This window comes from Carettochelys insculpta, chromosome 2, assembly GCF_033958435.1.
Source record: "Carettochelys insculpta isolate YL-2023 chromosome 2, ASM3395843v1, whole genome shotgun sequence".
NCBI classification, from domain to species: Eukaryota; Metazoa; Chordata; order Testudines; family Carettochelyidae; genus Carettochelys; species Carettochelys insculpta.
Genome location: NC_134138.1, coordinates 40,093,793 through 40,109,855, shown reverse-complemented (window position 1 = coordinate 40,109,855; position 16,063 = coordinate 40,093,793). Strand labels below are relative to the sequence as shown.

Sequence of the window (16,063 nt, the reverse complement as noted above, 5' to 3'; positions counted from 1 at the left end):
TTTTTTTTTTACTTGACAGGTGGTATGGATGTAGAAGAAAGAAATCGCCAAATGAAAATAAGCAAGTACAAACAGGCAGCAGGATCAGACTCCAGGCTAGAACAAGATTATCATTCTAAGGCAAGGGAATTTTGTATTGAAAAACAGCAAAATATGCTAATCTGAAACATTTGATATTCTTTTAGGTTGATACAGGGAACTGACCTTTGCATGGGGAGAGATTTTTTGTTTCACTAAGAGGTTCTTGCATGTCTGTTGTGAAGTAACAGAAATAGCAGCAAACACGCAAACCTCTATAATATAGAACATTCTTGACTACTAAATCTGAAGAGGTAACCCAATGTCGTGTTCATTTGCTTCAAAAATGAGATGCAACCATTACTTGAACAGTTGAATGATCACTTAAGATCCAAGTTTAGAAAAGACAAAGAGGGAGCTGTAGATTCAGAAATTAGATCCACTAAAACCTGTGCCTGAGTTCCATACTGTGAAGCAAATCGTGATATCACCCTCAGAACAGTTTTTAAAATACAGGTTGAAGCTTCTAATCTGGAACTTTTTTGTTCAGCAACATCTGTAATCAGAATTATTTTAGTTAGCTGGATGACTGCTTATCTGGGTTTGGCCAAGTTTCTCGTGGTCTCTTAAAGTTTGTTCGTAGCCGTCAGTCCTGGCTCTCAGTGTTCTGTGGTGTTATTTAGCTGTAATTGACCCTAAATGTCCTCTAAGAGCCCAGTAAGCAGTGGAAGTCTTGGTAATGCTGCTAGACAATATTGATCTGCCATGGTGTGACAAATTCTCTCATCTGGCACTGATCAGGTCCCAAGCATGCTGGACTAGACAGGCTCAACCTGTAGTTTTCTTGGCCTTCTAAAGACTTCTGTATATTGAACATCATAGTTTTATTTATTCTAGTTTAGCCACTAAATATATAACCTTACCAGTCAAATCAGTTCAAAAGATTCCAACCCAATTAGCCAAATTTCCTGTTATCTGGAACTGGATCATGTCATCCAGTATACATTAATTGGATTGAAAATACTGTAATTATTTTAAATTTCTGTTATACAAAATAATTCGGTGAGGTCTCTGAGACCAGATAAATTGATTTGAGACTGTAAATGGCCAACATAAGTCATCTTAACCATAAAAGCTTGTTGAGGAAAAGAATTCAGTTGCAGATACTGTATGTTAATTGTGTAGTTCATTGCACAAAGTAATGGGGAAGATAAGGTAAAAGTAGGTTATGTAATAGGTGAAAATAAAGAAGCCCATAATTTTATTAAATATAAATTTATTTTATAGAAATTTCAGGTTAAGTTAGTAAATTGCTTTCCAGTAACATAATTTCTCATAATAAAAAATGTACATAATATTGTGGGAATATTATCTGAAGTCCTCATGAGAAGTCTTAGACAAAATGGAAGGGTCTATTACTGAAAAGATTTAGAACAAAGGGCAAATTATATTATTATGCTGTGAACATTGAGACCAGTAAACATATTATGGGCTTGTCTACACTTGCCCCCAACTTCGAAGGGGGTGTGGTAATCAGGGTCACGGGAGATTACTAATGAAGTGCTGAAGTAAATACTCAGCACTTCATTAGGCTAATTTCCCCCACAGCAACTTTGAAGCATCAAACTTCGAAGGGCCGGTGTGCGTGTAGCCATGGGCACTTCGAAGTGTCCACGGTACTTAGAAATCCCGTTCCTTTTGAGGAGAAAGGGACTTCGAAGTAGCACAGGCACTTGGAAGTGCCCACGGCTAAATGCATGCCAGCACTTTGAAGTTTGACACTTCGAAGTTGCTGCAGGGGTAAATCTGAGTTCATCCTGACCATTATCCTCCTGCACTGAAGATGTAAAATCTGATATAGGATTGATTTTTTACAAAAGAACCATTTGTTAATTATGCAGACTGTCCAGAAGTAAACTGTCAGATTTGTTCCCTTGCAAGGCTCTGTATGTAATCATTGGAAAGGGAATGATCTGCCTGAGCATTGCCAGTCTGCCTTGGCTCAATGGCACATTTACAAGCTTTACTGAGTGTCAGCTGACTCTGATAAGTGTCCCATAAGCTCTCATAAAGTCATACCAAGAGAGTTCAATCTTATTTTTCTCACCATTTCACTGTTGGCACATTTTTCTTAATTAACTATTAATATTACTTAAAAATGGGAAAATTAATAAATACATATGATAAACTTGGTTTCTGCCAAGTATCTTTTATATTGATGGACTGATCTGGGTGTGCCAGGTACTAACTGAAAACTCCTGGTCTATACCTTTTGCAAGTTCCCTTAATTTTCTAGGTTTGTCACCTAGCATAAGGTCAATTGTGCCTTTTTCTGGGCAGACAATGTCTCTATTCAAACCAGGAGCGTAGCTATAGGTGGGCTGGGGCTGGAAACTGGGGTAGCAGTGCATGGTGCCCATACGAGGGAGCTGCAGCTGGGCTGACAGACTTTGAACCTGGGTTGGGAGGGATGGGTGGAGCTAGAACCCCATCAGGGCCCCCTCTGGCCCCCAGGCACACTCCACAGTCTGTATGCCCCAGATGTCTGCTGAGAAGTAAGGGAAGGTGGGTTACTCATCCTTCCTGAACTGTTTCACCAGGAGACTGGATCACCCATGCTCCCTCCCCTTCCTGACCCCCTTTTCCAGGACACTGAATCCCTCCTGCATTCCCAGTCTTTCCTGCCCCTTGTTCCCAGGCACTCCATACCTCCTGCCCCCTTCTCCCCTTCTTCCCACCCCTCATCATTGCCTACCCACTCGAAGGCCAGGCCCACCCATGTTTCCTGTCCTAGCTATGCAATTGCTTCAGCCTCTCACCTGAGAACATATTTCTTTAACAAAGCTTAGCTGGCATACAAGTGGAGTTTAGCAAGAGGAATTTTCTGCTGTATTTCCAGTCTATAGTTTTCTTTTGATGAAAATAAATATAATTACTATTTGCTAGGGGAAAATAACCCTGCAATTATCATTGCTAAGGAAGTGGAAAGGTATACCAACAAAAACAGGCTTAGCCATATTGGATTAAACCAATTGTCTATCTAGTATTTTTCCATCTGTGACAGCTGCCAGTCCCAGATGCTTCAGAGAATGCGACAACCACTCTCCCCAGGAAAATAAACAATTATGAAATAATAAGTCTGTGGAGGAAGATTTTTCCTAACCCCAGGGCTCTTAGCCTTTGAAGTATGAAGTTGACTTTTCTTTATAAAGTTTTCTTTTACCTGGTGTGGCTGCAGACTATATAGTTATAATTTGTTGTTGTAGTTTTATGTTGGAGTTAAGAGTGACCTCTGGTATGCTTTTCAGCAGGCATGTAGGATCCTTTCTTATTTTATAAGCTTTTTCTCTTACACTTCTTCCTTGCTGGCTTGCTCAGAAAGTAACTTATGTGCTACTAGGAACTGCTAGTAATACAGTGGTCAGTGCCCTGAGTGTGAAAAGACAGCATAGGAGCTGGCTTTTTAGACAGACCAGCTGGCCTGGAATGTTGCAGTAGGAGGCTATGCAGACTTAAAATCCCCAGTCAGAAAGAAGAGAGATGTGGGATGCTGCCCAGAAGAAGTGATGGGTTAGAACTGTACACCTTTAAGTAATTGTCCTTGAAGGACCAGGGAGGAGGAAATACAAATGTGGTTACCCTGCAACTGTGACGCCAACTATGACAGGATAGTATTGAAGTAAAATGCTTAGTAGGATTCCAAAAAAGGACTAGACATATAAATAACCATGTTCTGTACTGCTTCTGGCCTCCTGGTCAGGGTAGGCAAATAGCTTATTTCCCTAACCTAGGCTTTGGGACTCAGACTTATTTCCCTTCAGGTCATTAGATTGCCTCGCGCCCCTAGTGTAGGAGGCTGTTGGTTATGCGCACACATCATGCACACACCTCCTCAGATATTGATCTCTGCATCGATTGAGAAGATGACTTGGTTTTTGTTGGATACTGGTGGGGGAATACACCTTCCCCTCTTCTCTGTGAGCTACTCTATTTGTGTTTTGGCTACTGCAGTCCATTGTAAGTACGCACCCACAATTGTCAGCCCAGACTGTTCCTGGATCTAATGAAGTCTGTGCTGTAGGTAGGTAAAGGCTTTTACACTAGCAACTTTAACCTGGATTTCACATTTTAGGAGTCCTTAGTGGTGTTTAATGGCATGGAGATTTAAGTATGGTTTTAGCAGTCCCAGTATCTTTCCATCAAATGTATGTCTCCCCCACAACATAACATGGGCAGTCGTTTGGGATCTGAGTGACTCAGTAGGAACTTAACAGAGAGGGAGCCGTGCTAATCTATATACTATCAAAACAAAAGAGCAGTCAAGTAGCACTTTAAAGACTAACAAAATAAGTCTGTTCTGGTATGGCTCTGGTCTGAAGAAGTGGGTCTGTCCCACAAAAGCTCACCTAATAAATTATTTTGTTAGTCTTTAAAGTGCTAGTTGACTGCTTTTTTGTTTTGATAGTAGGAACTTACATACTGTGGAACAGCATTGCAGCATTGCAGAGCCACACAAGTATTCCAACAATTATTTTCCAAGATACCAGCCAGATACCAGATCTATGCAATTCTTACATAGTTATGATATCTTCCCTTAGAGTAGGCCTAGATCCAGTATATTCTATCACATGGGGTAACTAGGAAGAGGACTATAGTGTTTTGAAGCAGTAAAGGAGAAGGTAAACGGAGAAGAGGCAAAGGTCAAGACAGGGCCGTTGAGGCATTCTGTAATAGAAGAGAAATTTTAACCTTTGTTATTATTAAGAAGGAAGAGGCTGGATTCAAAACAGAAAGAGAGGAGGAAAATTCTTCATGATTATATACATCAAAGTCACAATCTGGAGAACAAATTTATTAGACTAAGGATATAACTGGTGTATATAGTTTAACACAAAGCCTGTGTATATTCAGTTGTGTATGAAACTGTAACTCCTTTAAATCCATAAAGATAATCCAAGTCTCACAATTGCCAAGTGTGTGCAAAATACATGTATAACCAGGAATTCACTCTATTTGATTTGGAAGCAAGTGAGTAAAAAAGCAAAGGCTATTTTTACTTTGTGATTCCATTGGAACTTAGAAGGTAACAGAGTTAAACCTAGTTAAATTGTGGACAGAATACTTCGTTGGAGCACCTAGGTGTTTAAGAGATGGTGATGGTGGTTCAGTATGAGACACCTTCCTTTCACTGCACATTTCATGAGGTTTAAATATTAGTCTACACAAGTATGTCATACCCTATCTTGCCCTTGTGGACCCTTCTGCTGTACACTAAAAGTTGTCTGGTGCCTATTAATATATTCCCATTTCAAACACACACTAGGGAACTTTTAATATACACCAAGTAAGTCTGCCTGGGCCACTAAATGCCCAGCTTGCTAGTGCACACTAAGGCACCTTGTAAACAAGTTCTTAGACTCCTTTTGAAGTCCCAGACCTGAAGAGTAAATGTTTAATTACACTGACTGAACTTGAGAGGCACAAATAATTTAAAAGAATTATGCAGTGCTACCTTCAGGCAGATACTGGCACTAAGACTGAATGCTTGACGATAGAACATCTACACTTTCTTCATCGATTTTCAGAAGGCATTTGACAGTACAGATCAGAAAGTGACTATGGTGGTGTTGGAGTCATATGGCGTGGATAGCCGACTGATACAGTTGTTGAAGGATATCAGTGACAACGTGGAGGCAGTGGTGAGAACATGCAGGGAGTTGGGAAATTGGTTTAGAACAAGTAGAGGTACAAGACAAGGAGATCTTATGTTGCCGAGTATCTTCATCACGCATCTAGAGAGAATGTCAGACAAGATCAAGGAAGAAGTAGAAGAGATATCTGTGCACAAGAAAAGAATTAACAACTTGAGGTTTGTGGATGATATAGTTATCATTGAGGAAGATGAGGAGAACCTTGTGAAAACAGTGCAGGTGCTAAATGATGAAGGGAAGCAGTACGGACTGATTATGAACATCAATAAAACAAAAACAATGGTATTTGGAAAGAAGAAAATAAGAAGGAAGATCAGTGTAGATATGATTGAACTAGAGAATGTAGAGAAGTTCATATATCTGGGGAGCAACATAATACATGGTCTAGACTGTAAGGAGGAAATAGCAACTCGAATAGCGAAAGTGAGAGCTAGTTTGAAGGTGATGGATAAGATCTGGAAAAGCAAAGTGATTAGCTTAGGAAAAAAGCTGAGCAATTTGAAAACGTATTCAGCAGCGTGTTGTACGGATGTGAGACATGGGTGATAACAAAAGATTTGAAGAGAAGGATATTGGCATTCAAGAGGGGTTGTTATAGAAAGATCCTGAGAATAGGATGGATGCAGAAGGTCACCAACGAGGAACTATATAGGAAGATACAGCGGAAAGGGAACCTACTGCAGAAGGTTTGCAACGGAAGTTACAGCTATTTGGGCATATTTGCAGAATGAATGACAAATGAAAAATCAAGACCCTTGTCTTCAGCATAATAGACGGTTCGAAGAGGAGAGGCAGACCCCACAGAGAATGGATAGATGATATAGTAGTGAACTAAGCCTCTCTGCACTGGACAGGGAAAAATGGAAGGAAATAGTGAGAGAGATGTCAGACACCAACGGGCACTGAGCTCATGGTTGTTGATGATGATGATGATGATGATGACCTTCAGGAATAATTGAGAGGGGGACAAATGGACACTGAAAATACAACACATAATGCTCTTGTGGAATTCATAGCTACAGAAAAGCTGCATTTACAATAGTATTCATAATGTGATTCAGATGAAAGACAACATCCACCATTGCACTTTATGGAGTATCTTTAGAAGAGATATAATAAACACTTATTTTTCTGGACACAACTTATTAGGAAGAAACTTTCACAGTGAGTAGATTATTTGGTAACCGTCCATTACAGTTTCCTCTAAGGTTTCTTCTAAGTGTCTATGAAGTATATGTTGCTAACCTCTATTGCACAAGATACTGGACAAGATGCACTATGACTCTAATACAGTGTGGCAATTCCTATGCAGGGACAGTCCTAAATGTCTGGTGACCCCAGATGCTGCACCTCCCACATGGTGGTATGTGGTGGGTGTGCCCTCCTGGCTTCTGTGCACTCCTGCGGGGAGGAGTGGGGGCAGCATGTGTGTCCTCCTGGCAGCTGTGCCCTTCCGCTGGGCCCTGCTGCACCCTTGGCTGCCTTCAGTGCGCCCTGGCCGCCAGGCCACTCAGCTGCAGCCCTGCCCTTCCCCCGTCCCTATGTGGCAAGCATCTGCTGACTCCGACCTCATATGGGCTGGTCCATTTCAGCATCCCCATGAAACTGGTGGCCCCAGGCAACTGCCTGGCTCATCCACCCTTAGGACCAGCTCTGTTCCGATGGCCTCATCAAGTCCATGAGCACTAAAAGTACCCAACACAACTATTTTTATTCTTGATACGTAGTACAAGGTTTCAAATGATGTGAAAATTAGTGGGTGCAGAACACCCACAGGCACAAAGCTCCTCACTGGCCACTTCCCCATGCCTCTGAGGCAGCAATAGCCCTGCACTTACTTAACTCTTACCTCTCCCTTCCAGCACTTCTGGAACACTGCAAACAGCTGATCCATGGTGTTCAAGCTCTGGGAGAGGAGCAGGGATGGGGCACACTTGGGGGAGGTGGGGAGGGTAAGAGCAGGGCAGGGCCAGAGCAGGGTCAGGAATAGTCAGGGTGGGGATTTGAGGGAAGGAATGCAGGGGGGCGGGGGCGTGAAGCACCCCCCAGCAAGATTAGAAATTTTCCTTTGTGCATGTGATAACATCAGTAGAGCAGCAAAATATACTTCTAGACATACATTCATCCCTTTCCTGGAGTTGCTTATGACACGCAAACTTTCAGTCAAGAGTACTTACTATAAACAATAAAGATTGTGGAACACTGCTGATCTGTATCCTGCTAAATCTGATTTCCAATAGAAGCCCCTAGTACATAATTTTCAAGATTTACACGAAGTGAAGCATTTTTCAGAATTCTAACTTTGAGTTTGAAAGAATGATGGTGATGATGAAGATGATTTGTTCTCCCCTTACGTTGATATACTATATCCAAGGCCTTCTCCATTTTTATAATAATAATCCAATGTGTTGGGATAAAAATGCAGGCTAGCATGGTGGTTCATTTTCCCTCAGTAGCTTTAGGTTTCTTGTGAGAATGTTGAAATCCAAGTTATGAAATGTCATTTTATGTCTGTGGCCAAAATCTGGTTAGCTATACTTTCTTCTTATCTTGATGATGTTCAAACTCTGGTATTGTTGTGTTTATTTGTTTTGCTTCAATTCCTTTTTATTTATTTATTTTTAATTTTCTGATTTCTGCTTCCTGTATTATAGGGTAAGCAATAATACTGTTAAAATTATGTAGATGTTTTCCATGGAAGATTTTGTTTTGTGAAAAACCTAGTTTCCATTGAAAATCAGTTTCAGGTGAAAATTTCTATCAGGAGTACTAATGATCAAAAATGATAATGGCATGAGCCCTATTGTCCTAGCCAAATTCAAACAAGGGGGAAATCATCCTCTGCCTACCAGATATTCTTTCACACTTTTCTTTAAATATAATACCTTAGTTGTGTCCCAACCCATTTTGTTGTTCTGGCCTGATAAGATATTAGTGTATTTTAGATCAGAGGTGGCTATATTTTCATGGTGAAGTAAATTATCTCTGTCTATAGTTTGTCTATTTTAATTTGTAAAATTCTTGGTGATATCAAGTGCTGTATATGAATAATTTCCTGTCATTACATAAAACAAAGCACTGTCAGAGTAACATGTTTCACTGATCTCAAGCTCACTAAAACCACAGTTTTGTTCTTTTTTGTTAATAAAATGGCATCCTATATGTATTAATAAAATCTGGGAAAAGCAACAAATAGAATTAGCTTGTTATAATTTAGATAAATATCTGATGCTAAAGTGAAACATTCACAAAATAGTAAATTATCAGTTTAATACATTAATTAAAGGTCAGGTGAACATGTGAAAAAAGAGAACATTAAAAACTGCGTATCAGTTTCAGAGACTTTTAGTTCTAATTATTTTCTGTGACAGCCAGAACAAATGGAGAAAGAAAATTATGGACATCTAATGGAGGTCAGCAATGGCAAAGCAGTATGTTCCTAAATTAGTAACTAGATAAGCCAGAAATACAGTTGTCTGAATACGGTAGAGTTTTCCATTTGTAGATGTCAAACTGGTCTTTAATTTATGTCAACAAAAATATAAAATATAGGTTGTGAAGTAATTGTACAGTGATTACATGGAATATGCCAAAGATTTACTGCTGTTTAACTACATGGCTTGCAGTTTGACTATATTTGTATATCATATTTCATAGTTTTATCATGAGTGATTTATTAATTTTTTAAAACTAGCCCTCATTTTGGTAAAAATACAATGAAGTTGATTTTTCTGTGCAGAAATTCTGCTTCCCTTAAAATAAGTGAGAGTCTGGCCATATCTAGACTCTTTCCAGAGAACAGATTTTATACTTTTCTTCAAATCTTTGCCATCTGTATGCAAGAATTTAAGCTGTGGAGTCGCATGAGATTTTCCAAAGCACTCTGTAGTTTATCTCCCATTTGAAATATCATATTACAGTTAATCCGAGTGACTGTTATCCTGACTTTTAGCTTACGTACTGAAAGCAGTGCATGTGTAGAATTAACTTGAACATGTGGAAGAGCTAATTAATGATGAAAACAGTCAGATACTGGTTGGTCCACTGGATCCAGATTCTGCATCAGTGGAGTCAGTGGAAGCAGAATCATACCCACAAGCCTTTTTCAATGTACATTTTTTCTTTCAAAAAACCTAAAAAAACAAAACAAAAAACACTTTTGTCCCACTAGTTGCAGTTGTAATGAAACCCACATTAAAACTTGAGAGGTGAAATACAGCACTTTTTGCCTGGCTACATTATGTGCCAATAGGCAAGGAATTTGTATTTTAAAAAAACAAACACTATTAATTTATTATTAGGTACATTCTACCATCCTACTCCTTTTAAAGTGAAACATATTTTTTTCCATTGACTTTAGTGGGAGCAGACTTGGCCCAGTGAGGAGAACCAGAAGAATGAGAAGATTAGTACAACACAAATCTAACTCCCTATTGTAGATGACAGCAATAGTTACAACACAAAAAAATTCCCAAAGACATATCTTCTTATCCCCAAACATATTTACAGTTGTTGGGAGCTGTACTGCAATGCCATTCATTCCTGTTCTCATATTTAAACAAATTTAATTTTTCTAGTAGAATTCCGAGTGCATAAAGTGAAATTTATTTTGCAGTCAGACTTCCCTTGCAGTGAAGAAATAATCAAGCAACATACATTGTAAGGAATATTCAAACTTGTAATTAAAATAAAAACTCTGGCAAAAATATTCTCCCACATTTTACTCAGAAGAATCTTGTCCCTTTTTTCCTTATCTTGGAGAATACCTGGTTTTTCATCTAAAATCTTTTTGTAATATAATTTGAAACCAAATTATTTTGGGGAAAAAAACTATATCCCCATGAAAACCCTAATAGTCACATCTGCATTACCTTTGGTCTGTAGTTCAATACAGATTCACTCATAAACAAAAATTAAAATTGTACTTTTCTATTTTAAACTCTGTCAAAAGTTGAAAACAAGTTATATTAACCTTGTGTTCAGTATTTTAGATCTATTACAGTTTTCAGAATTAGGAGGCTGGTTTGTCATCCTGGAATCTCTTTTTGTTTGGAATGGTAAATCACATTTATTATTTAAAAACCAAATGCACCACTATTTAGATTTCCATAACAGAACCCTGGTATTAATGCTTCATTTCTACATGTTCTCAGCTCTAAACAGATTTTCCAAAACCAAATAAACAAACAGAAAATTCCCACATTTTCTTGATGGATAGTTACCTAAAGCTCAGATGAGACAACTTTAATTACTTAAAAATCTGCAAAATCCATGTTTCAAGAATAATAAAAAGATAAATGTTTTGAAAATGGTGTTCATGACATTCTTTTTTCTTTATCAGTACGAAATCAATACCCTAGGATGGTGTTCTGTAATGTTACACTGCTATATTTTACATGAGATGCTATATTTTACATGAGAGGTAAATCAAGGTTCTCTCCCCTTTTAGTCACTAAAGACCTCAAAAGAGTTTCACAAATGTAAAGGCATCAACCCCAGTACCTAGTCACATTCTTGTGTGGATAAACTGTTTTCTGAAATGGTCTAAAGGCTTCCTGTAATTTCAGCTGCTAGGACAGTCTTCATTTCTTGTGCTAAAGTGTTTCATATGTTGGGTCTCTATTGTTATATTGGTTTGTGTAATCTGGAGAAAGGGATGTAAATAGTACTCATTTCTCTTGCTGGCAAGCAGGTGAGTGGTTCTTTAAGTGGACCTACTTGTGCTGGTGAGAAAGAAAGCTTTTGAGCTACACAGAGCTCTTCAGGCATTTCCAAGAATGTGGTCCACTAAAACTTATTACCTTATTCACCTTGTCTTCCTAATATCCTGGTACTGCCATGCCTCCAACTACACCGCAATTCTCCAGTTGGTTAGTTACAACTTGCACTGCTTGTTTAGGTTAATTTAAAAAGTTATCACAAGTTCAGCTTGAGAGTGAATAAAATAATGATATTAGAATATTTAGAAAATGTTAGGTGGCTTTTACCAGACTAAGGGTAAACTAGCTCTCTCAATCTAGTTTCCTACAGAGGTGGAGTACAAAGTATAAAGACAGAGATGTCTTTTTCCAATACCTAGATAAGAGAGACTACAATCAGAAGATCTATCTCTATAGATCCTTTCCCTCCAAGTTCTAAAGTTAAATGGGGACATGGTGTTAAGGAAATGTGCCTGCAGGGAGCAAAATTTATCTTAGGAAACCACATCTTCTGCACTGAGGAGTGGAGGACCCATGGGGTAGAGTCACGTAAACCTGAATTTATATCTTGTTTTTGGGGAATTGTACCACTCATTTCACAGAGGCATGTTTGCTTTGTGGAGTAAAAACTCACTACATAGTTCTTGTTTTGGTCCAGCTGTTCTCTTAGGCAGGAATGCCACTGGAATTGCTGACAAGTCCAGGCACACATTTTGCAAAGAGCATGATTAAATTTTTATATAAAGAATTGAGAGTTAAAGTGATTAAAACATCACCCTGCTGTCTCAACCACCTGGCTCATTGAAAGTTTTAACTGGTCTCAAGGGAAATTTGGTTTGTTTTCAAAGGAAAGTGTTGGTGTGACAAGTAAAGATGATTGTCCTGCCTTCTGTTTGCTTCACTGACAGACCTTGAAAGGTTTTTCACATTTTGTGACAGGTGAAAGGGCCAATAGATGTAATCATGGGAACGACTGGTACAAAACAAGTGCAGTAGAGTGTAGCTTCACACATCCTGAAGATGTTCAACTTCTCTGGCTGTTTGATTCTGATAAGGGAACTTATACAGAAACATCTGGAAGAAACCCAGCTCATCCAGAAAACCATAGCCAGAAGAGGACCTTTAAAGCAGAGCCAAAGATCACAGAGTGAATTGCTAGCAAAGTAGCAGACTTTAGGAAGTTAACAGAGAAGCTCTGTGGATTATCCTGTCAAAACTTGGCTGCCCGAGAATATTCATTAACCTCATATGTCTCTTCCACGATGACATGACTGGCTTTGTTCTTTCAAATGGCAAATCCTCAGATCCATTTGAGATATCCAGTGGCGTGAAGCAAGGGTGCGTGCTGGCCCCAGTGTTATTCAGCCTCTTTTTCATGTGTGTCCTCAGCCACGCAGTTAGCAACCTGGACCATGAAGTCTACATAAAATACAGACTTGGTGGGTCACTTTTCGACCTTCATTGTCTGAATGCTAAAACCAAGACACTTGAGAGGCTCATCCTTGAAGCCCTTTTTTCTGACAACTGGGCACTTATGGCACACAAGGAATCTGATCTCCAGCTCATCGTCAACAAGTTTGCTGATCAGACTCACCTCTTTGGTTTGACCATCAGCCTAGGAAAGACCGAGGTACTGTTTCAGCCTGCTCCAGGATCTGCTGTTCTCCCCACTTCAATCTTTATTGAAGGAACAGAGTTAAAAACAGTAGAGGAGTTCAAGTACGTTGACAGCGTGTTAGCCAATGATGGCTCCTTTGACAAAGAATCAATACCAGAATCTGCCAGGCCAGCCAGGCACTAGGATGTCTGAGAGCACGAGTGTTGAATCAGCACAATATCTGACAGTCCACTAAACTGAAAGTGTACAAGGCTGTCGTCCTGACCAGTATCCTGTAAGGCTGTGAAACCTGGACCTTGTACAGAAAACATATAAAACATATAAAACACTTCAACACATGCAGCCTGAGGTCAATGCTGCACATTCGATGGCAGGAGAGAGTTATGAACCTGGAAGTCCTGGACAGAGCAGGAACCATGAGCACCAAAGCCATGATTCTGAAAGCCCAGCTTCGCTGGACAGGGCACGTCATACGAATGGAGGAGTCAAGAATCCCTAAGCAACTCCTCTACAGTGAACTCTCCCAGGGCGAAAGGAATCAAGGTAGACCTCACAAGAGGTATGAAGACTTCGTGAAGGCCATCATTGTTCATGCTGGTTTAAAAACCAGACCAAGTAGAGCAGCATGCAAAAGACTGAACAGGCTGGCGTGTGCTTGTACGACACACATGACAGCTCTGAGGAGCAGCGATGCATAGGCCTTGCTGATGGTCATGAGAGGAAGAAAACAGCAGCAGCCCCAGCACCACCAGAGCCAGGACAATTCCCTTGCCCCCACTGTGAATGCCCATGCCGTTCAAAGCTTGGACTCCTCAGCCACATGCGAGTCCACAACCAATGAGCCTGTGCAAGCTCAGAGGCAACAAATATGGCCTGTGAACTTCCTGAGAGATGGAAAGAAAGAATCTAATAGTTGCATTTGAAGATATTTATTCCAAGCCTACTTGTGGGAGGTAAAAGACCAAAAGGAACCAGAAATAGAACTGCCGACCATCAACAAGAATTAGCCCACTGTAGTGGGTTCATTACAGACTTGTGCCAGCAAATATTTGAGAGATGGGCTTGAAAGTAAACCCTAATGTGTATGGTTGGGTTCACCTGAATGTAAAGTGCTTGGGATACATAAATTGTACAGTTAAAACACAAATGTAAAAACTTAACCCATCCATTGAACTAGAGGCCAAAGGATGATAATGATCAGAGATTTCCAGGGATTTTTAAGTTGAATTAGACAATTTAGTCTGCATTTTCTGCCACTGTAGTTCCTAAGAGACCTGTTTTGAAAGCACAATGTAATAAAGTGAAGTAGATTGTGGCCTGTGAACTGACTTTCAGGCCCAGTAGAACAGCCTGTGTGTGATTGTTCTGGGTTGAACAACTCAAATATTTAGTAGCTAACAGTGTGTCCCAGATGGTATATTTCCAGTAGAATTTGGGACAGCATTTTCCCAGAAGTCTCCTTTAAACAAAAACAATTTCCTTCAGTGACCAGTTATGTTTGAGTAAAAGAGTTAATATGTAACAATTAAAAGGATACTGGATGCAAGGAAGAGTGATCTTTTAGAGGGAAAGTTCCTGAGACACTCTGATAGCTTCAGCTTGTGAACAAGCTAAACACTCTACTTAGTTATTGGTATATTGAGGGGTGTTATTTTTAGTCAGTCTTTTCAGTGAAATTAGATGGCTGACTATCTAATAGCTCTTAAATGGCAGTAGATGGCAAGGAAATGAGCTACTGCTGGTTCAATCACTTAAATCTGGAATTCTCTCATCTGGCAACATCCATCATGACCACGGATGTTGCGGGTCCAGAGAGTCCTAGGGCTGGGGCAGGGCCTGCGTCAGTGTGGCAGGGGCCTGGGCTATAGCAGTGGCCGGCAGTCTGGCCCAGTCCAGAGCTGGAGTCCCTGCTAGCCCTGCTGTAGTACAGTTGTAGGGGTTAAAGCCCTTGCTGGAATGCAGGGCAGGGGTCAGAGCCCTCGCTGAGCCACTGCAGGAGGAAGATGCTGGGGAACAGAAGCCAGTGGGCCCTGGTGACTGGAAAGCCAGCGGTGAGCACTGGGGACACCGGTGGCTGGGGAATTTGTTGCGGAGTAGCGGGGCTCAGAAGCTGGGAGCCAGCAGGAAGCTGGACAGGGAACCGCGGGCTGGGAGCCAGTCGAGGAGCTGTGTGGCTGGGAAGCTGCCGATCAGGGAGCTGCTGGGGAGCTGTGGGGTGGGAGTGGCCAGGGAACTGTAGCACCAAGGAGCCAGCAGGAAGTCTTGAAAGTAGCTGGAAGACAGGAGAAGAGCCCAAGGGTATTGACCACCCCTCTTCTGGTAAAATCCCTCGTCTGGGACTGCTCAGGTCCCAAGAGTGACAGAGGAAGGAGGTGCAACCTGTAGTGTGAATGGGGAATGGGAAGGTTGATATGCCACCTGTTCCAAATAGCTCCAAGAAAGAGTTTTGTTCCTTTTCCTTTTCCCTTATCTTCGTTATTTTTTAATTTGAGGAAGGGCTAGTTGCACAGAGTGCACAGTCTTCTACCTAATGCTGCTCCGTAAAGGATTTCTCTTCTGAAGTTCCTGTTGAGTCCTCTTCTTGGCAACCATGTTTTAAATTCTCAACTCTCAAGAAAAAATTTTCAGTGACCTCTTCCTCTCAAAAATCAGGTCTGGATTTGTCTATAATAACAAGCACTCCTGTGGCACCTTACAGGCTAACGAATTTATTAGGACATAAGCTTTCATGGGTAAAACCCTCTTCCTTAGGTGAAAAGTATGGAGAGAAAAACAGAATCTAGCATTTGTATAGCAAGAAAGGGTGTGGAGAAAGGAAAAACAGGCTAATTGCTACTAGTAGAGCTAGTTAATGGACCAAAATAAATAGGATGTGTTCCATTCCTGCAAATATCAAAGTTGGGGAAATTGTCCTTTTAATGCAGAAGATAGTTAAGATCTCTGTTCAAACCATGGTTAAATGAATCAAATTTATAAATGAATTCCAGTTCAAATGTCCACCTGTGTAATCTTGTGGT

General features: G+C 40.4%; 1 protein-coding gene across 38 annotated transcripts in view; it reads left to right on the top strand.

Annotated features, from left to right (window-relative positions):
* RIMS2 (regulating synaptic membrane exocytosis 2) overlaps positions 1-16,063 on the top strand; it is a 724,335-nt gene that overhangs the window by 577,587 nt on the left and 130,685 nt on the right. For 16 of the 38 annotated variants that reach the window (XM_074986776.1, XM_074986775.1, XM_074986779.1 and 13 more), the window contains one exon: positions 20-120. The exons of the other annotated variants lie outside the window; for them this stretch is intronic. In XM_074986776.1, the coding sequence (XP_074842877.1) occupies positions 20-120 (101 nt within the window). The remainder of the gene's footprint in view (positions 1-19; positions 121-16,063) is intronic. 38 annotated transcript variants of the gene reach the window in all.